At 42.9% G+C, this 22,709-nt stretch overlaps 1 protein-coding gene across 3 annotated transcripts; it reads left to right on the top strand.

The window, feature by feature from the left end:
- The first annotated feature begins 206 nt into the window (after positions 1–206).
- On the top strand, positions 207–22,091 carry lingo4b (leucine rich repeat and Ig domain containing 4b). Of its 3 annotated transcripts, none has more exons than XM_037074018.1 (3): positions 207–706; positions 18,422–18,538; positions 18,917–22,091. In XM_037074018.1, exon 3 carries the CDS (start codon positions 18,929–18,931, stop codon positions 20,741–20,743), a length of 1,815 nt encoding a protein of 604 aa, XP_036929913.1. In that variant the 5' UTR covers positions 207–706; positions 18,422–18,538; positions 18,917–18,928; the 3' UTR covers positions 20,744–22,091. The 3 variants fall into 3 exon arrangements, with proteins under 3 accessions (XP_036929913.1, XP_036929915.1, XP_036929914.1); XM_037074020.1 differs by lacking the exon at positions 207–706 and adding an exon at positions 10,225–10,333; XM_037074019.1 differs by lacking the exon at positions 207–706 and adding an exon at positions 16,291–16,401.
- Positions 22,092–22,709: the final 618 nt, after the last annotated feature.

The raw sequence follows: 22,709 nt of genomic DNA on the forward strand, positions 1-22,709 counted from the left end.
ATATTCATCTTATCTATTTGACACACAAAGAAGTGGGGATGTGTTGAGCGCACGGTAAAATGGCACTAATCTGTTTTTTTTTTTTAATTGCGACAGAAGATCCCTGGTGGCAAGAGTAACGCAAATATAGCGTGACACTCCCCGTTACACGGGCGGATCCATGCAGCGTTAAACCTGTGACACTTTCAGTTGGTGCTGCTGCGCGGAGGGAGGGATGGAGAAATGCGCAGGGCGCAGCATCAGCACATCCACGGCCGGTCAGAGCGCAGCAGCTTCTTCTTCTTCTTCTTCTCCTCCTCATCATCATCACCATCCTCATCATCATCATCCTCATCTTCCTCAGCAGCAGCAGCACACACAACAAGACCGACACACACTGACTGAGTCGACCTGAATTATTTTAGTAGCGCAATTATCCAAAAACTCCCCCGAGGGGTGTTCGGCTGTCGGAAAGGGAAATTAACGAAGAAGGAGGGCGAGGCAAACTGCGCGACTCTGGTGTGACAGATGTTGGAAAAGTCTGGTTGGATGTAGAGAGAAGAAGAATAAGAAGAAGAGGAGGAGGAGGAAGAGACAGAGGAGAGGAGAGAAGAGGAGGGAGAGGGAAAGTGTCCTGAACAGAGATGAACACGCTCTGCTGTTGGAGACAGACGATACAGAGGTGGAAGCTCTGCTGCGATGTTTCCTTCTCTGAAAGCTTCAACTGGTGAGTTTTTCTCTCGAATTTCATCTTTTCTGAGAGTTTTTCAGACCAAAAAAATACAGAAAAAAATCCCTCAAACTCCTTCTGAGGTTTGATCACTTTGAGCCTACTTGTTGTTGGATCAGAAAACAGCTCTGAACTGAGTCTGATTTAGCATTTTTACCCCCTTATCTTTATAATGTTCACAATGAGGTTTGTCCTGCTTCTATAACGATTTAATCCTGACTGTATGTTATTCATCAGACCTCATCTGTCATTACGAAATCTCTATAATAATAATAATCCCCAAATGTCCCTGTTGGTGTTGGGAGTGTGCCAGTGCGATTTGTTGTTGACTTAAGACGATTTTATTTGCCTCCCATCATCCAAAATTGATCACAAGCAAACAAAAAACTTGATTCTTGTTCCTAAAGTTTACTGACATCAGACTGAAGTTGGCAGCAAATTGTGATTTATTTGATTTTTTTGACCTATTTTGACGTTTATATGCTCTTTTGAGGTGTTTTTCTAATGTTGCTATCGTGCAAACCGACAAGAAATATCATTCTAAAAATGCAACCATCATCTCAGTGACTTGTGTCTTGTCACAGTGGTGAGTTTGGATCCTGACCTATATTAATATTTAATATTTAATAAATCTGTTTTCTAGAAACCCAGAAAAAATGTGCTGTTAATACTTAATACTACTGGGCTTTGTTGCTTCGCGGGCTGAGTAAATCTGTCTGTCCCCCTTTTGTTGTTGTTGTTGTTGATTTTGGGGAGCTCCACTCGGTCCATGTGCACAATAATCCTCCGAAGACTTTGTTCCATAAACCTAAAAAAAAAGGGCCACAGCAGACTGTGTTTTAACTGCGTTTCAGCAGGATTACAGCCGCCAGTAGCTGCAGCCTCATTTCCCCTCAGCGTGCGACAGTGTGAGGGCTCTATGGTTTTTTTTTTTGTTTTTTTAAATCAAGACACTTCTCTGTCACAAAACCTCCTCCATGTTCGATTTCGTAATCATCTCACCTGCGGTGTGATATAAGCCAGGATCAGCATTTTTTTTTTTTGCGGAGGACGTGGAGGTGAACTGAGACCGGCAGCGAGCTCCCCGTCCTCTCTTCCTGTCATAATGGGGACACACATCCCGTCGGTTGCACTGTGGCTGAGGAGGAGCAGATCAACATCAAGGGAGAAACCAACGATTTGACGCTTGGGATTGTGCCAAATGGGCAATTTAATCAGAGGGCATTTTATGCAAAGGAAGTGTGTCAGTCTCCTTGTTAGGGAGTGATTTATCTGGACTGTTATATTGGGCAGCTGCTCCAGACCTCAATTGATTGCCTGAGGCAGAGAAGTATATGACTTTAACTCTTTAACTGGCTTTTCCTTCACGGCCTCGCTGGTGGAGACATGCAGCCAGGCGTGGACGTCCTGTGTGTCTCTGCAGTGTTCTCCGTCCTCAGATGATGTAACAGCGTGTTGGTGCAATGATCTTCATTGTCACGGTCGTGTGACTCATATGATATTCTAGTAAGACCTCCATGTCGGTGATGGCAGGTCGTCCATCCCATTCTTTTAAGGGAAGTTTGGCAGAAATGTCCACTTGTACTCAAGGATGAACCGATTAGAATCTGCTTGTTAAAGGTCGAAATCCGTGTGACCTCACAAAACTCAATTTTTTGGCCGCAACTTAACAATTTGCATGATCAATGTGAAGCAGATTTACACAAATGTCCACTAGGATGATGATATTTATATCCAAAAGGTCAACCTCACTTTGACATCTTAATATTCTGCAAAAAAACACCTGCTTTTTTTCTTTTCTTTTTTTTTTTTTTAGTTTGTATAAGCACCTCAAATCTCAAAATATCCTCCCAACTATATTACTTACTGAACATCAACAGTGAGCTGAGAAGACAGATATCAGAGAGGCTTTGGGCAGTGAAGCAAACTTAACTTAGATCAAATGATTTGGGCTATAATGGGAAAGATTTGGACAAGGGCATGAAATACCGACAATCCGTCACACCCTTCTGCGTCTGATACCGCAGACAAGGCACCGGGCTTTCAAATAACTGCCAGCGTAAAACCCATCAGCAGCAGCGTGAGGCGCTCAGAGCGAGTCAGGTGTTGAAGTGAGAGGGATGAAGTGTGCGTAGGGAGGTCAGTAAAACTCAGGAAGAAGCCACTGTTGACTTTTTCTCACATGCATGAGTTGATTTTCATTAGTATTTAACTTGTGGTTAAATATCCTGTGTTTTCCAACATGACCGAGTCATTGTGGTGCCTAAACATAACAAAACTGTGATCATATAATAAGTCCAGGAGATCCAAAAGGTTTTGTAAATGTCCTGCTGAAGATCAGAATTTCACTGTTCACTGGCTTGATACCTCGTGGTTTTATGACGCTTTCACATCACGTATCCTTCCTCAGTGGGTGGTTTAGTTGTGATTAATTGGATGGTCGCAGTATTTTAGAGTATTTTTCTTCGCCTTTTTCTAAAATGATGTTTTTTGTGGGGATCCAGATACTGTAAACCAAAACCAAACCCCTTAAAAATATAATTGATAAAGTAAGATATTGAACAACAACCAGCCTTTTTCATGCGTTTAAATGTTTTTACAGATGAGTTAAAGTGTTGGCCACAGATTTAAAATCACATTTTAAATATATATCAGTCTTCACAAAAAGCCTTATGCTGCTAACACGCTGTCACTGCAGCTTTGATTTCTCTCCAGCTGCAGCACCTTAATACCAGGCTTAGCCAAAGATGTTGGCAAGCTGTCTGAGAAAAGATGCATCAGTGCCTGGAACAATGCATCTACCCACCATGTTTCCAGCTCTTACAGGCCATGGGATTACAGTTATGTTCAGTGCTTTTTTTTGCAAAAGGATAAACGTCTTCACATCACAAGTTTTTTTTTTTGAGTTGTGTTGGTCGTCCTTTTTTCCAGACCGGCTTCTGGAGGGTTTTCACATGAAAACATCAATCGAGGGCAGAATTCACAGTGCACAGCGACGCTTTTGAACACAGTGCATGCGAAGCCCAATCCAGGCCACACAGTCATCAGGAGTCCTTTTTGTAGATGAATAGAAAGATCAGATGTTCAGTGAGAGTGGACAAATGTAGTCAGGGCATGAATTGAGAGTTGAATGCCGCTTGCCTCGGGGCTCGTGTCAGCAGTGGCCTTGTGTTGTTTGGCCGTGAAAAAAGCAACTTTATGTTCTATTTTTTTTCTTTCGTGCTGCGTTTCCTCTTCCAGGATTGCGTGTCCTTTTCCAGTTTTGACTGTAGTCATCTTGTTTCTTTGCTTCCTGTCTCACAGGCATTTTACAAAACTACCTACACGATCAGCTGAAAAAGACTTGTTTCTTTTAATAATCATCAAAGGTATTCGTGTCTGCTCAACTCTCTCCGCCTGAGGTCTTACAGCTATAATGACTATATCAAAGAATAATATGAGTGTGCTTGAAGGCTTCCATTACCAGCAACACAAACAAAACAAAAAAAACATCAAGTCTGATCGTCGGCTCAGAGGAACGGTTCAAAGGAATTTAGTCATTAACGACAGAACCCCATGCTGGTGGAAAGTTGGCTGAAGTGTTGTTGTCCACAAAACATTTCCGCAGCTTCACAGCAAAAACAGCGTCGCAGCGTTCTCCTAAACAACTGGAGTGGCTGCAGACTTGTTTTGAAACGTAGAATAATGGAAAAAAAAATAACAAAATGGTTGCACACAGCTCGTCTGGTCTGATCCAAGTCCCACGCTGCATTGACGTGCTCCTCAGATAGGCCCAATTTCCTGAGTTGGAAAGTCATTCTTCCAACTTTAATGTGACCGTGTGCGTCATGTCGCAGCTCTGACTTTCCAAGTTGTTGACTAGAAAAGACATTTACATACTTGATGCCCAGTTGAGCTTGTATACCCACTTCAGGCAAGGTGCGAGCTAACACGTGTAGCTTAGCAGCTAAGGTGAAGATTTCGGCGGAAAAAAGGGTGTAAATAACATTTGAGTTTGGGGCTTCCAGAGACTTGGATGACACCGGACGAACAAGCTTCATGTTTAAAAACACAGAGCAAGCAAGCAGCAAGTTTGCAGAACAGGGACACAATACAGAAACACCAGCAGCTGGTAGACGAGCTAACAAGGACTTACTGTCCTGGATAGAAACTGGAGAGAGTCATTAGCAAAGAGCTGGAAACTCTTGGACCATCTAGTGGACACGCTGGGAACTTCTGAGGTCTGGGAAGAACAGTGGCCCTGTTTGCTTCCCATAGAAGAGCTTAGCACAGCTTAGGGATGTTTTTGCCTGCTTTTCCCGAAGATCACCTGCCTGGTCTTTGACCATGTCACGTTGTTTGCCTTTATCCTTGGCTTTAAAGCTGATGAGGATTGATTTTCTTTAGGTGGTGCTCGATTTAGTGCCCATCTGTCAAGGGTTGCAAAGCCAGACCGGGCCAGGCAGGGTCATGTATACCTTTGGAAACACAGAGGTAATTACTTCACAAAGCGCTTCACATAAGGTGAGAATCTAAAAATACATTAAAAAGGGGGTCAGTGGATGCTTCATGGTACAGCATCTGAACCCCTGCCATCCGACAGTCCTTACTGTGAAAGCATCAGAGTGATTGGTCCGGTTGGTCTCAAAGGACAGACTGCAAAAGTGCACCCATGTTGTCATTCGTACAATTTGCTCTGAACTACAAAGCCATGGAAATAAAGAGAGTGAGTAGTGCGATGCATCCAGGAGAAGCTGTGACAGCAGGCTTTTCTGCCTGAACCAGTGAAGGTAGCAAATAAAAACCCTGGAGCCTTTAGATCCGGTCAGATAACACAAACAAAACAAAACAAAAAACTCTTCTCAAGCGCACTGAATCCCATAACAACACGCCCATTTCTTCCTCTATTCATCCAGACAAACTGCTCCTGCTGCTATAGAAACATCACTTCCTGTCCTGCAGGGACATTAAACGTAAAAAGCCGCCATTAAGTGGCTGAATGTTCAGCGATAATTTCATTTTCACATGTCCATTTTCTGTACCCATTTAGTCAAGGTCGTGGGAGCTGGAGCCTGTTTCACATGCAATGAGTAACGAGCCAGGGTCCCCGGAGAGATGGACAGTCCTTCACAGGGCTCTGGTGATAAATTATCCAAAGAATAACTGGGAGTAATTGGTGTGATGTCACAGTTATGCAATCAGGTGGCCCACAGAGGATGAGGAGGAGCAGCCAGACGAGCAGGTCAAAGAATCCTCCTTGCTGTGCCAGCAGCTCCGGCTGGCTGGTCCAAGTGCTCGTACAGTAACGTTTCTCCCGACATGCAACACAGGAAAGGACAAAACTCCAAGACTATTATCATCAGAGTCAATGACAGCATTGGTAACTTTCTCATTATCCGTGAATCGGTGTTCAAACGTTCTTGACAAGTGACCTTTTGCAGTCCTTGCGTGAGATTGTCCTCTCTCATGAGCAAAGGCAGAAGTAGTGTAATGTTGTTATACCACCACAAAACCTTGTAAAGGCTGCTCGTTTTTATTCTCATCTAAATCAAAGATCTGTTGTCTTCTCAGATCTTTAAAAGGAGAATTGCTCTGTACAGTGCATATCATAGTTACTGCATACCTGAAAATAAACACAGGACAGCATTGTTGCCTATTTTTGGAGGTGAAAAATGTATATTTTTTCTCCCCCGTACTAGGTGAATACATAAGCAGACCTCCCTGGAGTCTGAAGCAAATTCTGCTAAGGTCTCATTCTACCTGACCCATGAGCCATGCAAACCATTTACCACTGCTGCAGTCACAGCTGACACCTCGGTGCTCCCACCACAATCCTCCCTCCGTTCGTACAGTTCGCTCCATCCGTCAGTCTCAGAACAAGCAGAGCGGAATAGAAAATAAATTAACGATATTTGCAGAAGTAGAAATGCTTTATGTTGTCTTATGTTAACATTTACATAAATATGAAATGTAGAAAATGTCAAAATAAAGCACTGAGCTCTGGCTCTACTTCCTGACAATTAGTCCAGCACAAACAATATCCTGCGTGTTGTCTATGTGGTTGTAGTTTTATGTCTAAAAATATTCAAGTGAAGTATTGAATACACAAAGGTTATTGTTAACTGAGAGATGTGCGTTCCATATTACCCAGCTTGCAACATTTTAAATTCAATATTTAATCAATAATCCATGTAAAACTATGACTTTTCCATTTTGACTGAGAGAATGACTCATGTCTCTGTATATAAACCCGCAGGACTCCCACCGTCTCATGTGTACTTGTTAAGTTACTTTGATGTCACATAAAAAAATTACCAACCTCTACATGAAAATTTTAACCGTCGCAAGACGAGCGTGCCGAATGAGCAGAGCAACTCTCTGCTCGGAGGCTTCTGACGTCGCTGGTTTGCGGGGAATCAAACCTGTGACCTGCCAGTTACAGGAAGTCTCCCCTCCCCCCCTCCCCCCCTCCCACACATGTACATCACTGCACCCTGTTGTTGCCTCAGCACCACTCCCGCTGGCTCAGGCTCAGCCGGGGAACCAGGTGGGATTGTGGATTGGCTCCGTCAGATTAACACGCGGACCGGTAAGTGCGCCAAACAGGAAAAAAAGCTCCACCTGCACAGTAGTGAGGGGAGATTATGGAGTTGATCGCTTTTCTGTGAAACAATAGAATAGTGATTTTTTTTTTTCCCTCTTTTGTTCTCGAGCTTACCTCATTTCCTCATAACCTGCATAACTGGGAGGGACCCGTTTAGTTTTTGTGACGGTAATACTTGGGAAAAAAAAGTGCGAAGCACAGTAACGGGACGTTTATCTCCACTTTCCACCGTTTTCTTTCCACGTTTTTTCTCTTTAATGTTTTTTTTCCCTCAGTATTGCTTTCTTTCCCTTCCTTTTTCCATTTTCCCTTTTTTTTGTTTTTCTTCTGTCATTATTGCTTTCTTTCTCTCCTTTCCCCTCCTTCTTGCCATCGCTCCTTCTCCATCTTCTTTTTACTCCTCCCTTCTGTCCTGATTGCTCGTCACCTTTTCTCAACATTATTTTACCTCATTCCTCACCTTAGACCTCATGTTTTTTCTATTTTCCTTTCTTTGAATTATCTAAAATAAAATACGATATCTACCCTTCATCTTCATGTATCATTACTGACATAATTATACACTCACCACTATTACTTGCAGTGATGGAAAGAATCTAAGTACATTTACTCGAGTGTTGTACACAAGTATAAATCTTTGGTACTTCTTTATTTGTCTGCCATTTTCTACTTCTACACTACTTTTTATGGGAAATACTGTACTTTTTACTCCACTACAGAAATCACTATTTCCAGAATTTTTACAAGTGATCAATCGATTAATGGAGAAAATGACACTGGCAAAATAATGATCATTAGTTGCAGTTCAATAAAAAATAGCTCAAAATGAGCTCCACCTGAGCCAACCACAACTTTAAAATCCTACTTTTACATTGAGGCATAGTGATTACAGGTGACTTTTATTGATGCATTGAGTACTTTTACTTTTCTAGTTCATAACTTGGTAACATTATGAATGCGTAACCTTTACCTGTACCTATATGTGCAGTATGGTGTAAGTAATTTTACTAAAGGATCAGATTTGTTAACTTGAGTTTCTTCTGCGGTACTTTTCTACTCGGTGCTTCTTCCTCCACCACACTGAGCGACTTTTGTCAGAGTCCTTCAGTACCAGAACCACGAGGCCACGTGTTTGATATCTAACAGGCAGAGAGACACCAACAGGCTCGTGTCCCACATTTGAAGAGGAGCTGATTGCAGTTGAAGTCCACGGCCGGTGTGTTTGTTGCCCTGATGAGGTTTGATCGGTGTTTGACCTGCTCCAGGTTCAACACCCTCTGTCTCCCGTCTGTCAGCTCCTCTTTTTAATGCGTGACCTCCCCTCATCCCTCTGATGCGTGTCGATGTATCCGATGCATCACCGCTGTTAGCTGAGACGACCTAATTTGTCACATCACATAGGCGCTGCACTGAGACTAATTCCCTTCCCTCATTTATTTGTGCTATTATTAATATTGCAGACGCCGCACTTTGCGTGACGTCGCGCAGGGTCTTAACTCTCTCCTCGTCAGAATGAGGAATTACAGCGGAGTGCTTTACCAACACGCAGGCTGGAACGAGACCGACGTGAGTCCGTCACTGTGACCCACTTCTACGACCACATGTGTGTAAACCTCAAACAGACCCGTATTTAATGCGTCTGTCGCTCTGTCTCAAATCGCTTTTGGCCTTTTTTTTTTGTAATATCAACAAAAGAAATGAGAAAACACCCACACTCGACAAACCTTGCATCTAAACTCCTCTCACAAAACACCAACACGCAAACACAAACTCACATATCTCAAAACATGTGCTTGGACGTTGCGATGGACCTCCTGTCGTCACACCGTTTTTATCTTGTTTAAAAACGTCTCCATTTCAAACCCAGGTTTCACACAAGAAACCCGTCCATAACATCCAGATGAAATAAATGTGTTTCCATGTGGAGTCACAGAGGAAAAACAATTAATATAATCCCATTTGTCACAGACACAAGCTCGCAGCCACACTCACGCACACTTTTCTTTATCTCTCCCCCCCACATGCCAATTTCTGCTACGCATCCAGGCAAACACACCCTTTTTTTTCCTTGGTGGTATTAGTATTCATGGGTCTGTATTTTTCCTCACGGCAGTTTGAAAAATGAAATGAGCAAATAAAAACATGCCTGCCTGACCTCTACACAGGCTGTAAAATGTTCTGCAATGAGCAGAAATATTACGTAATGTGGACAAGAATGACGTGAACGTTACATTCCTGCGCGACAAACAGATGGCACATGTTCACCTGTCGACTATCGTGTCATTCACCTGGTTTAGTGAATAATCAAGCTGAGAGTCAACATGCGGAGATTTGAAAAATGTGACTGCATGGAGAAATCTACAGTCAATCACTGTTCAAACTAAAGTTGAGACATTGACGGACCAAATTTTACAAGTTCTCTCGTCACGACACTGCACATAAACTATGTGGTTATTGTTAGGAAAATATCATCGTTTGGCTTAAAATATCTACTTTTCATTGCATTGAACTCGATTGGAAATTTTCCCTCCGCTCCCCCCAAAAATATCCACTGGCGTCAAGCTTACAAACGCCTCAACGCAGACTCCACCTCCGGTCGCCTGTTTGGTTTTCTTGTCGCCTGCAGCTGCACCACTTCTCCCTCCACCTCCTGATATGATAGCTGGCTACTAAGCATGTATTGTGAACATGATATGGTGTGTTTTTGCACAAATATCAATATGGTTCGTAGCCTATGATGTACGCAAACATGGACGTATCTGTGGTTTGTAGAAACATTAACTGCTGACATTATATCCTGATGGCATCCTTGCTTGCACGTTCGACGCTTGTCTTGGAGGAGAAAACTCCCCAAACCAGCAGGTGGCAGCAGTCTGTATTCATCAGTCAAAACAGGAAGGCAGAAGATGGACAAGCTGTTGTTATGGTGAATCATTTTCACACCATTCTCACCGATATCTCTACTTCCACTGGAGAATATGTCTGATTAAACGTCAGCACTTGGTCTTTTGGTTCTGGAAGAAGAAACAAAGAGGCAAGAGGTGAAAAATGACGACCTGCACTGAAAGGGTTTAAACTATGGACGCTACACTCTCACGCACCGATTTGCTCAGCTGAACTTCCAATGAGAAGGATTTTTTTTCAAACTGGCTCCAGTGCAACAAGCTCTGTCAGCCAAAAAGAAGCCGACTGGTGCCAACGGTACGAGAGACACCATGAAAAACCAGGATGCTCACTGACGGGCCAGCCTGCAGTGTTTCGGTCTTTAAATGATTCTCCAGCTACTGCGCATGTTTTAAAAAAAGAGCATACATCTATTTTATTTGTGGAAACTGTGTCAGAACAACAATTTGGAGTGTTTCTGCTGTCAGCGGCTGATTGACGGCTACGAGCTGGCATTTTCTGGTTGACACGCTGTCATACGCCGCGGTGCGCCGCTAACTGAAGAATAACACACCCGTCGAGCGCTGAAATGAGGCATTTATATATTTTTTTTCCTTTTCAAACAAGTCAGCGTCGGTTATCAACCAGCAGCGAAGCCATCTGTCCCTTCTGCAGCACTCAACATTTCACAGGGACTCACCGCGCTGTTCAGCTTGTATTTCACTTAGAGAGTGAAACCTAGTGGGACAAGCTCGCTAACATTAGCACTGACAGCCACTAGATTTTACTTTATATTCATATTTTACCACCTGCTGACTCATTGGCTGCACACTTATCTCCGTGTTTGTCCTGCATTGTCTCTTCTGTCTCTCTTGCAGGGAAATATCTTGGTGGTCTTGGATATTTGAGCCTGCGTTGTCACAGTTCGAAATGCTGCAGTGTTAAACTTCTGTTTCTACTTTTGTATCTGTGACAGACTCGTCTCGCGGTGGGAAAAGTTCTCCCTGTCCTCTCTCTTGAATTTTAAACATTTTGTTGGACATAGATGCCGCTCCTGACACGGTTTTTGTTTACAAGGCGTTTCCCCGACAAAACCCGAGGGGGAGAGACCAGGGGACTTTTGTTTTCCAGCAATGCACCCGACAGCTGCTCTGCCAGCAAACCTTTTAATATTTGCTGCTCGCATGCAGGAGGTCTCAGGGGCCGTCACGCTGCGGCAGGTGCCAGAAGCTCATAAAAAAAGAAACACACACACACACACACACACGTACACCAGCTCCACCACCACCACCACACAGTCAAACACTCTTTTAACAATTTGAGCACACACTGACAGAGAACACAAAAGTGCAAAGACACAAGCTCACGGTCTGTGATCCCCCGCGCTGTTGTTCTGTTCCAGCCGTTTTAATTGGGGATTTGAGCCGGGCTCTTGTCTTTCTCACTGTGACAAGATAAAAATAGCTCTTTGACAAGTGTCAGAAAAGCCAGCCGGGATCAGACTGTGCATTCTCGGTCAGATGGGTTGGTTGGCGCGAGGGATTCGTGCTCGAGGCCTCCAAACAGGGAAGGAAACAAAGACTGCCACCCTCCCTCCAGTGTCAGGTCGTGTTCCAGTTTTGCGCACCTGTTGCAAAAAGAGGTTTTGGCCTTAAATATTCATAACTGCCTGTCAGAGTGTTGTTACATTTTGCTGCAGGTCCCCAAGTAACAGGATGAGATTGAGCGTTGAGAAATGGGAGATAAGGTAATACTTACAAGAGCCGAGCTCACAGAGAGAGAGAGAGAGTTTCTTTTCAAAGCTAATGAAGCCGTAATGCAGGAAAAGAAAAAGATGCTGAATTGAATTGAGATTCATCGCCTCTCCTTTGCTTCTGGCCCTGTTGCACAAAGATAATGATACGAGTCGCCGTTCGCTGTGGCACTTTGTTGAATGTGATCCTGAGCAGAAATGCTCATGTTAGCAGTTTGGTGAATGAGATGAACGCTTCACGTCAGAGCGGAAATGCTGAGTGAAGTGTTTCTGTTGAGCGTCATAATCAGGAAACATATGGATAAAGATGCTTCAGTGATCCTCCTCCACGTCTGAAAACATTAGCTGTGTTTACATTGACCCTAGCTGCTCATGAATAATGCTTAGAAGTTGTTCAAATAAGCAGGAATCTGTGCAACGCAGCGCAACGCAACCATTGTTCCCAGGACAGGCCAAGAGTCCTTCCTGAAAATTGTTATTACAGCAATAATACTTTATATTTGTTTTTACTGCTTTGATTTTCTGGATAAAGTAAAAAAAAAAACCATTCTGTTCTGTTTCACGTCTGGCAGATTGGATGCTTCACAACAGGTGAAACCACGTTACACAAGTTGAACGTCCACATATGCAGTTAAACTCTAATTCTCTAATCAAAACAGTTTCAGTCAGACCGAAGAAAGATTGTTGGAAGTAATGTTGCTACTTTAAATATCTATTAAGCAACAAGATGTTTCACAGAAAACAACAAAACCCAACAGCACTCACCTGCGATTTTAAGCCCGATTAGTTGTATTGTGACAGTATTCAACCAAATTTGTGACCCACATTTTTAATTATCTTTAATTAAACATTACAAAGAGGCCAAAAATATAAACAAGATCTCACGTAAATCAAAGCTAAGAACTGTATTTTAATGCTCGGACTTTGACAGTGTGTGTAACCATTGATGATCATTTGTCTGATTGTTTTTTTTAATTTGGCTAGTAGTCTAACATAATCCCTCCCCTCATCGTAACCATCAGGGAAACATAAAGCAACCGCGGCCGACTAAGTAATGACTAAATCTGCAGCTGTGAGCAGTCGATGAAGAAAGTCCTAATTTTAACACGGGGTGCCGACTGCCCACAGATTGATGTAAGGCGATAAGGGCCCGAGCTGAGAGACTTGACGAGTTTTGTCTGATGACAGAGGAGAGAGAGAGAGGGCGAGTCAAGGAAGCTGAGAATTATTTTGTGGGAATTCACCCAAAAGACGGCCGGACGCTGCCAACAGAAGGATTGTCCGAGGGGAGGTCACATCCGATTGGCTCTGATATTGTTTTGCAATTTTGGCATCGTCGTGGCTGCTTTATTAGATAAGAGCTGGCTCCAGGTTGGCTTCTGGACAGTGGATGTTTTCAGAGTTATGTAAAAAACAATTTAAAAGATAGTTGTTGTTTTTTTTTCAGGAATGTCAAAGGTCAGCTTCATGTTGGTCAATCAGGCTTTTGTCCGGCCAGACCATGTAAGCAAATCCAAGAAACAGCCAGATGGACGAACGCAGAGCGACCAAACAAAGTTATTATGAAACTGAATCAAACAGGAAACGATCAATGTACTGAGGTACATTCAAAACACGACTCTAAGTTGTTTTTTAATCTAATTCTGTTACGTGAATTCACTGTAAATGGTCACATGGTGAATAAATTATGAAGGTTTATCAGTTTTGACTCTGTAAGAGACAAACAAACAGTATTTACAAAGTTTACAAAGTATTATAAGAATCAGTTACAAGTTTACATAAATAATTGGTGTGTAAATGGTTCATAAAGCATTTTATTGTCCATTAACAGTGTTTACTAAACTTTAAATAACTATCAAGATAGTGTTTATTTATGATGGTCATTGTAAAGTGTTAATACTTAAATGTGAACAAACAATTTACTGAGACTAACTAAACGCAATACAAGAACGTCAAACTCATCAAAATAATAAATAGATAGATGGAAATTTTACATGCCAATTAAAATACTTAATGTCAGCGTTCACCTTACTGAAAATTAGCAAAAAAAAACATCAATGCAATTCAGTGTTTTTCAGAAAAACTGATATCAAAGCCTCCAATTTTAGCAAATAAATGTACAATTATCTTCCTGGCTTCATAAAATTATCTGTTAATCACCAATTAGAGCAAATCAAAGGACGGTTTGCTAATTCTCTCTCTTTTTTAAATCAAATGATCAGCTTTCCTGTCGACCGTGCCTTGTGTTACAAAGTGCAACCATGAAACAAAACCAGAGTTCACTGGTAGAACAACCAGAATAGCTCAGCAGCACGAGCTCAGTTATTTAAAGAAAGGCAGAACATCACGCAGACACGCACCTAGTTAACATTCTGCGGTTCATCAGGCTGTAATGACAATACGAGAGTCAACAAAGACGGATGGTTTAGTGTTGTGTAAGTATTGTGGCAGCCACATCAATGATTCTTGTGTTTTTAGACACAAATGAAACATAATATTCATCCCCGCAGCAGTTGTCACCAAACACATTACAAAATCTTTCCAGAGCAAAGACTCAGAATAGAGACCGGCCGGGCTTAAGAGATCTGCGCTGTAATTACTAACGACATCAAGGTGATTAAAAACAATTTCACCAGACACGATGCAGTTCTGTATTATATTACCGAAGGCGTCGCAGGTTTGAGTTTACTTTCAGTGAATGTTGTCTGCTCTGATGTTTAAAAACCCACATCGTTTGTAGAAACAACCAGCGGCTGTGCGTAATAGAAAATAGTTAGCTCCATTACACGACACTCATGTGACTTCACACCACGCAGGGTGACAAACACACATTTATTCCCTCACTTTCTAATTCTGACGGACGGGGTCAGTCCCGGTCGTGACCCCGGGGTCGTGGCCTCTGGCTCGACTGTAGCTTTTATGATGTGTGCGGGGAAGCAGAGGAGGAGTCATCCTGATTCCTGATTGGCCGGAAGGGCTCGGCAACTGACAGCCCACCCGCCTGGGACGTGGCACACCTGTCAGTCTATGTCTCTCACAAGGTGGCTCAGGGGGGATCAAGACTTTTGAGATTGTGAGTCCCTCCCTTGTGTTACTCGCTGAGAGGAGACTGGGAAGACTGATACTGGCAGAAAACATCGGCTTTTATCCATCGTGAGCCCAAAATCACTTTGTTTACCTTTGAATGTTTGCTTCCAAACAAACAGCCCAGGAAACCACATACATGTCTTCATATATATGTTTTAAAGGCTTCACACTGCACGGACATCGCAGCAAAACATATCCAGTTTAATGTCTGGAGGTGGACGATGCAGCTGGATAGTATCTGACAATGGACCACAGCATTTTGCGTGACGTTGAGTTTTGTACTGACAGAAAGTCAAGTCCTCTCCAAACATTTTTAATGCCGACAGAACCGGATGTTTTTATTAAGACAGTTGCGTTCATGGTGACAAAACTGTGACGTCAGGACACGTCCAGCCATAATTGTGGTGTCAAGAAGTGGATATTTTTGACAAGAAGTCTGGACAGCTCTGGTTGTGTTTGCGCCAACACATGTACAACAAGACATCAGAACAATTTCCAGGTGTGTTTGTGATGACAGATATTTGTAACCAGACTTTAGGACATATCAAGCTGTGTCCCTGTGGCCCAAAACAGAGTTCTAAGCCAAAAAAAAAGGTCTTTTCCTAACCCTAACCAAGTGGGTTTTGTGCCTAAACCCAACCAGAGTATACACAGTGTTAAAAAGGATAACATTGAAATCTGATCCTATATAAATGTAGGATAATAAAGGTCACACACGATCCCAGGTGATTATTTCTCTTAAAAGGGGAAAAAGGGAAAATAAGGTCCCTGAACAGTTTTTACAGCTAGAAAGGTGGCAGGGTCCGCCACATATAAATATAGTATAAACCTGTGTCCTTTTAGGGTCACTTTGTTTCAGTCATTAAAGAGAGTTTGTTCATTTCAACGTAATCTCTCTCCTCTGGTTTAAACTTCTTCCCTAAACTACGGAGTGCACCTTTAAATAAATGATACAGTTCTTTAAGGCACCACCACTTCATCACGTAAGACAAACTTAAAGGCCAAATGCGCGACACCGGGCATTTAAATTAAAGAATTACCCTCTTAAAATGAATAAATAGAAGCTAGAATTCAATTATTACTGTAGCTGTAGTCAAGAAAAGCTTCCAGCGGTCGATGGCGACTTGGCTCCAGTCCAGTATTTTCAGAGAGTGCCAGTATCGGTGTCTGGTCTCGTCTGATATATCGGTCTGAGAGGAGTCCTGGGAGTCCAAGAGCACAAGTGCTGTGTTGGGAGTCGGGAGCTCCCAGCCTGCCAGTATAAGAGCTGTTTGCATGAGGAGCAGGGGATGAGACAGAGGCTGTGCAGCTCTGGGACTGTCGACAACTCTGTCGCTCAGCGGAGAGGCTGCAGCGAGGGCGAGTCCACGCCGTCTGAAGCTGCAGGTTAGACTCAGTCTGGTTCTTTATCGTCCGAGCTGTGTATTTTTTTTTGCTTGTTCTGAGACATAACTTTGTCCTGTTTGAGTGTCGCTTGTGTTTCTTTGGCTTTGAGTGTTTTGTGCGACACATTATAGGAGCTGTGTTATGGTTTTGTGCTTTTAGTTCTGAGTGCAGCTTTGGAGACGTTATAGGTGCCGTGTTGAGAATGAGAATTTATTTTTCTTTTGATGGTTCGTCACTTTTGTTGCACGCACTGTAGCTGGACTCGGCGGTGGCTTTTGGAGAGGGAAATAAATAATTCAAACACATTTCCCACCACTGGTTTATTCAACTGGCAAAGGCAGGACGGGAATAATGTAATTATGTAATATTTCATCACGCAGCATTCCACATCAGTAAGTCTCTGTTTTTTTTCTTTTTTTTTGGACTCCTTTCTATAAAAGTGTGTTCACGCTTCACTCGGTGTTAATGTCAACAGCGTTATTGTTTAATTCACTCCATTTCTTGACAGTCAGGATGTTGGATCAACTTGGTTTTAAGCCCATTTTTCTTTTTCAAATTCTATTTGATAATAAAGTGTTTCACTCTAAATATAATATGTCTTTCTAGAAACTATCCAGTGAAAATTAAATGTTAGTTTTGGTTTCACTGAGGGAGTTTGAATTTAATCTCTCTTTAATCAGTCTCATTCTGATTAAGATCTTTTCTATAGATCAGAAAAAGAAACAACCATAAGTGCGTCTCAGCAGCAGAGACACTTAGAAGAATAATGAAAAACATAAAGTCAAGACTCTAGTTTAAGTTTGCAGCTCATTCCATTTAACAGATGCATCATACCTGAACCCAGATTACCAGCACCTGTGTCTACATAATGGATATCAATTGATATTAGTAATTATTTTTTTGTGAACTGTAGTTACCAATTCAAAGTGAAAGATGAGACATGAGGAAGTTTGGCAACTTCGACAGCAGAGCCACCATGAGAAGACTATTTCTGATCTATAATTCCTTCTAAGAATAATAAAGTTAGAAGTGAAGTCATGTAATCAGCCTCCAAATCTCAAATTTCTGTGAAAAAGCTTTACAATATTTACAGCTTAATCTACCTAGAGACTTGTGACTTAGATAGGGAAAAAAAAGAAGCATTCTGTGACAGCTCAAAACCTCAGCAGGTGCAACAGCGAGTTGGGATAAACATATACGCAGTAGGTCTTAGACAGATTTATCTCCCATCTTTCATTTGTCTTCATTCTGTGATCATTGTCATTCTTTTAAAAAAAAGTTGTAGATGTTTTTCTTCTGAAAAAAATCCCCCACCCTGTTGCTGAGCTCTGGCTACAGTTGGCATGCCTAAACCCAGATGCCTGGCCCAGGGGGCAAAGCTTTCATCCCACTGAAGCCTCATCTGCTCTGTGACAGACGTCACGCGTGAGGCCGGGCGCATTAATACTGAAAAAAAAAAAAGTGGGGCAAATCATATGTGACACTTCATGGGGTGTTATGCACTGTTAATGGTACTTCACCAGTCTTTGGGAGGATAAAATGTCCGGAGTTAAAAGTGCGATGTATTCTTCGGTAATCAGTTAAGTAGGGATTTTGTTGTCTGCGGTACAGAGATGTAGGCCGGCCTTATCAGCTGCGACATCTGCTTCATATTGAGCACACTCTGCTGCTCCAAATGTGTGCTTTTTGTTGTGCGTGCCAGCATATCAAATGACAAGCGTAGAAAAAAAATAAATACCAAAAAAAAAAAATGTTACGGGACTTTGTCAACAGTAGGAAATGGTGTCACCTTGTTCTTGTCCTCGTATGGGGGTGTTTGAAATGGCATCCGCTGCTCTACGGCAAGCGCGAAATGAAAGAAACAATTAATCTCCATGACATGCTCAATGAGACCAGCTGGTCCAAAATTAATCATCAGGAAATTATACAAGTTGGAGCACCAGGCTAATGAGGTGGAAATCATTTTGTGTTTAGACACGTTTTGCTAAGACTTGTTTTTCCGTGTCTCTGTTCTGTCCAGGCTACTCTAAAGGGCATGTTATTGACGGGACCACATATTCTACAGAGGACTTAACTCAAGTCTGATTCCAGCTTGACTGCAACTGGTTATGAAAATCTGCACTCGGAGACTGAAACGGTATGTATTTATCCAAGTTTTAACTAAGCCGTGCAATCATGTCATGCTTGGGATTTAAAGATTTAAAGACTATCTACAATTTCTGCATCAAAATGTCTGAAAAATGACTGGACCTGTTATATGTTATATGTCAGTGAGGCAGGAAGGTGGTTGGTTGAATGAAGAAACCAAACTTGTAGATCCCTTCCAACTTTCATAATGTCATCAAACTACCTCTTTTGTTCCCATTGTTTTGATGGAGAGACTCCAAGCAGCACAGACTATTTGCTTAACACTGTATTTCTAACTCAAAAATAACATGATTTTTAGACATGAACATTTCTGTATTAATCGTCAAAACATCGGAGCTAATGTGTTTATGTCTGTGTGTTTCCTCAGGCTGGGGGTAAGATGTTTGTGGAGTCAGTCGTCCGATGGGGGGCTTGGAGCATCCTGCTCCAGTTTGGACTGTGCGTATCTGCAGGAAGTTGTCCTCCGCGCTGTGTGTGTCGACCCGAGGGTAGAGAAGTGATCTGCTCAGGAAAACATTTGAACTCAGTCCCGGAGGGCTTTTCCAGTGATGCCAGGCATTTGGATTTATCCCACAATAAGATTAAGACCGTGGGGCGCCGCCAGTTCTCCGGCCTCCCGCAACTTCAAGACTTGGATCTCAGTGATAATATGATCTCCATGATTGAGGTGGAGGCTTTCCAGGGCCTACAAAACCTCAGGACGCTTCGGATTAAGAATAACCGACTCAAGATCATCCCGGTTGGGGTGTTTTCTGGCCTGTCCAGTCTGCGCTTTCTGGATTTGAGCCAGAATGAGATTCTGGTCTTCCTGGACTATACCTTCAAAGAAATGGTGAACCTGCAAACGCTGGACGCAGAGGAGAACGACTTGGTCTTCATCTCCCAGCGGGCTTTCTTTGGTCTGCAGAACTTGCAGGAGCTCAACATAGATCGTAGCAACCTGACCTCCGTTCCGACCGAGGCATTGTCCCAGCTCCAGAGCCTAACACGTCTTCGCATGCTGCGTCTCACCATCACTACCCTGCCCAACAATGCTTTCCGACGACTCCACCGTCTGCGAAGCCTCGTGATTGCAAACTGGCCAGCTCTGGATACTATGGCTAGCAACAGCCTGATCGGTCTAAATTTGACCACGCTCGTCATCAGCAGCTGCAACCTAAGTGCTATTCCTTACTCAGCACTTCGTCACCTGGTGTATTTGCGATTTCTGGACTTATCCTACAACCCCATCACTGTTATCCAAGGTAATATGTTAGGGGACCTCCTGAGACTCCAGGAGCTTCACCTAGCAGGAGGGAGCCTGCTAAGAATAGAGCCAGGAGCCTTTCGGGGACTGGCCTACTTTCGCATGCTTAATGTGACGTCCAATCAGCTCACTACTTTGGAGGAGAGCGTCTTCCACTCTGTGGGGAACCTTCAGGTGTTGCGGCTGGATGGGAATCCCCTAGCATGTGACTGCAGGCTCATCTGGGTGGTCCGTCGCCGATTGCGCTTGAACTTTGATGGACATCAGCCCACTTGTTCATCTCCTGATTCGGTGAGACAGCGTGAATTCAGAGACTTCTCAGAGAAGGAGCTCCCGAGGCTGTTTACCTGCCGCCCAGCCCGTATCATGGACCGCAGGCCGCAGGAGGCGAGAGTAGAGGAGGGCACTACGGTTCTCTTCTCCTGTAAGGCTGATGGGGATCCATCCCCATCCATCACCTGGATCTCATCCCATAAGAATGTGGTTTCTCCAACAGGACGAATTAGAGTTTTGCCCAATGGTACTCTAGAAGTGCGTTTTGCCCAAGTTCAGGACAGCGGCACGTATCAGTGCCTGGCAGGTAACGCAGCCGGCAATGACAGCCTGACTGTCGGTCTTTACGTGAAGGGGCTCCCCCGGAACCGAACCATCCCTTACCTCGCAGAGGAGGGCTGGGTAGAGCCTGCAAATCCCCAAGCTGCCAACTCCTCTGCTCAAATGGCCAAGCCATACCCATTTGATGCAAAGACCCTGATCATCGCCACCACTATGGGCTTCCTGTCTTTCCTCAGCTCGGTGGCCATCTGTTTTGTCTTCATGTTCTTCTGGAGCCAGAGCAAAGGTCAGATCAAGCACACGGCAACTATTGACTTTGTTCCCCGGTCTTCCATGGGTGGTGGAGGAGGGGACGGAGGGGACGGTGGCAGGTTCACCATGAAACTCATTTAAAGCCAAGGAGGAGGTGAAAGGGGTCTTTATGATGACTGTGGACGCCCCACCACTGGGACACTCAAGGACAGACCAGGACTTTTTTTTTCAAGGGCCCCTTTAGAAGGCGAATCAGAGCCCATTTGCTGGGCTCGTGCTGGCGCTCTTCTAATTTTAGAGTGGAAAGTAACATCTCAACAGCCACTTTGGTGTGTTATCTAACCAATGAATATATCATGACACTGGGACAGAAAGATGTTAACAGATTTTTTTGGCAGAGTTGTCTCACGGTTGCTGTCTTTCACCAACCTTTTACTTTGGATAAGCAAATAACCTAACGCATCTAACTTGTTTTCTTTTTTTTTTATGTAGCATGTAATTGTAAAATAGTTCTTATTTTCACAGATATTGGAGAATAACACATTAATACAGTTTTTAGTTTGACACATTTGTAGAATTTGTCACTTCAGGTGCTTGTTTAAAACCATTCACATTGTACACGTGTGCTCAGTTTTTTATGTCTTCACTTGCCAATACAAGCCAAGAAAACATTTGCCCTGTTTGACCCTCACGTCTCTATTTCTGCTTACCCACAGAGGTTCATGTCAAAGACTGCCAATTCATCACTGGCTGTACAACTTCCACACATCATTATGTGACTACAAAGCTTTTGATACTGGCAATAATTATATGGAATACACTAGCCTAATCATTTTAATTCTCAACTTAATGGTTACATTTTGGACATTTTGGAGCTTTGTTACATGCTGTATTGAAGATGTTCATCATGTTTATGGGGCATCACTTACTTTAAATGATCATGTAGCAGAAAAGAAAGTAAAGAGACTGATAGCAAACTTTATTGTACATAGGAATGTATCCTAAAACAAGTTTTTTTCAGGTCCAAATTGGATCTTTCTTTTGTATGATTTTATCTTGTAACGACAGTAGATGACTCTTTGTTCCATCAGAAGATGATCAGCTATGATTTCTCCTTTTTTTATATTCTAGAAACCACTTTTTTTTTATTTTGTACCCACACAAACACTGAAACTATGTGCCTCAGTAACATTCTCACCATCGACAGAGAGAATGCTCACCTGATCGTTCTTGTCTTGTAAATATTTAGGTCAAGGGCGTTTGTGTGCGCTCGGTTTATTCTATCGTTTTATCTAGTTCTGGGGATTAGTGTCTCTCAAATATGCCACTCTTGTAGTGTATAAACGTAACTGTGTAGATGCACTACGCACAAAGCGATGCTTTATTATGCCATGAAAAGAGGATGTAAATGATCCACACAAACAACACTGACATGTTTGTTTGCTATCTTGTTCATAAATGATTTTGTTTTTTTTCCATTTCACTTCAATAAATGCCTGTATTGAAGCCCCCCTTGCCTGTGTGTGTGTGTGTGTGTGTGTGTGTGTGTGTGTGTGTGTGTGTGTGTGTGTGTGTGTGTGTGGATTGCCTTGTGTCGTTTTATGTCAAATATTTTGGAGCGGTATCAAAATGAGGAGAAAAATGAATCCAATCATCTTAAAACCAATCTCTCAGCAGATCTTCATCTGAAATCAGTACATTGTTGGGAAAACTGGCAAGAGAGCGACATATTTTCTTGCATAACCAAAGCACTTAATCTCTGTGCTGTGGGTCCATTGTGAGGACTGTGCGTTCAGTTTAAGACAAAAAGTGGCCTTGTTGCCCTTTTTGTAAGAAAACACAGCTACATCTGGCCCGAAGCCATGCAAACGTACATTTGATGTCTTTTTTTTTTCCCAGAGTGAAGACGGAGGATTATGTGTGCAGACGAACACCGTCGTGGCTGTTTTTCTCTCACAGCCACGTTTCCCCCTGATGAAATACGAATGAATCTCTTCAGACATTTATAGGCATTTCCTGTCTCCCCGGCCGTATTCCCTTCACTGCTGACTCCCCATTAAAAAAAAAACAGAATATTGCACTTGAGGGCGATAAGCCAAACATTAAC

The sequence above is a fragment of the Acanthopagrus latus genome, chromosome 17 (assembly GCF_904848185.1).
Source record: "Acanthopagrus latus isolate v.2019 chromosome 17, fAcaLat1.1, whole genome shotgun sequence".
Classification (NCBI taxonomy): domain Eukaryota; kingdom Metazoa; phylum Chordata; class Actinopteri; order Spariformes; family Sparidae; genus Acanthopagrus; species Acanthopagrus latus.

Excerpts from the sequence above, each read along its gene's own strand:
- lingo4b (XM_037074018.1), top strand. The coding sequence starts at position 18,929 with ATGTTTGTGGAGTCAGTCGTCCGATGGGGGGCTTGGAGCATCCTGCTC.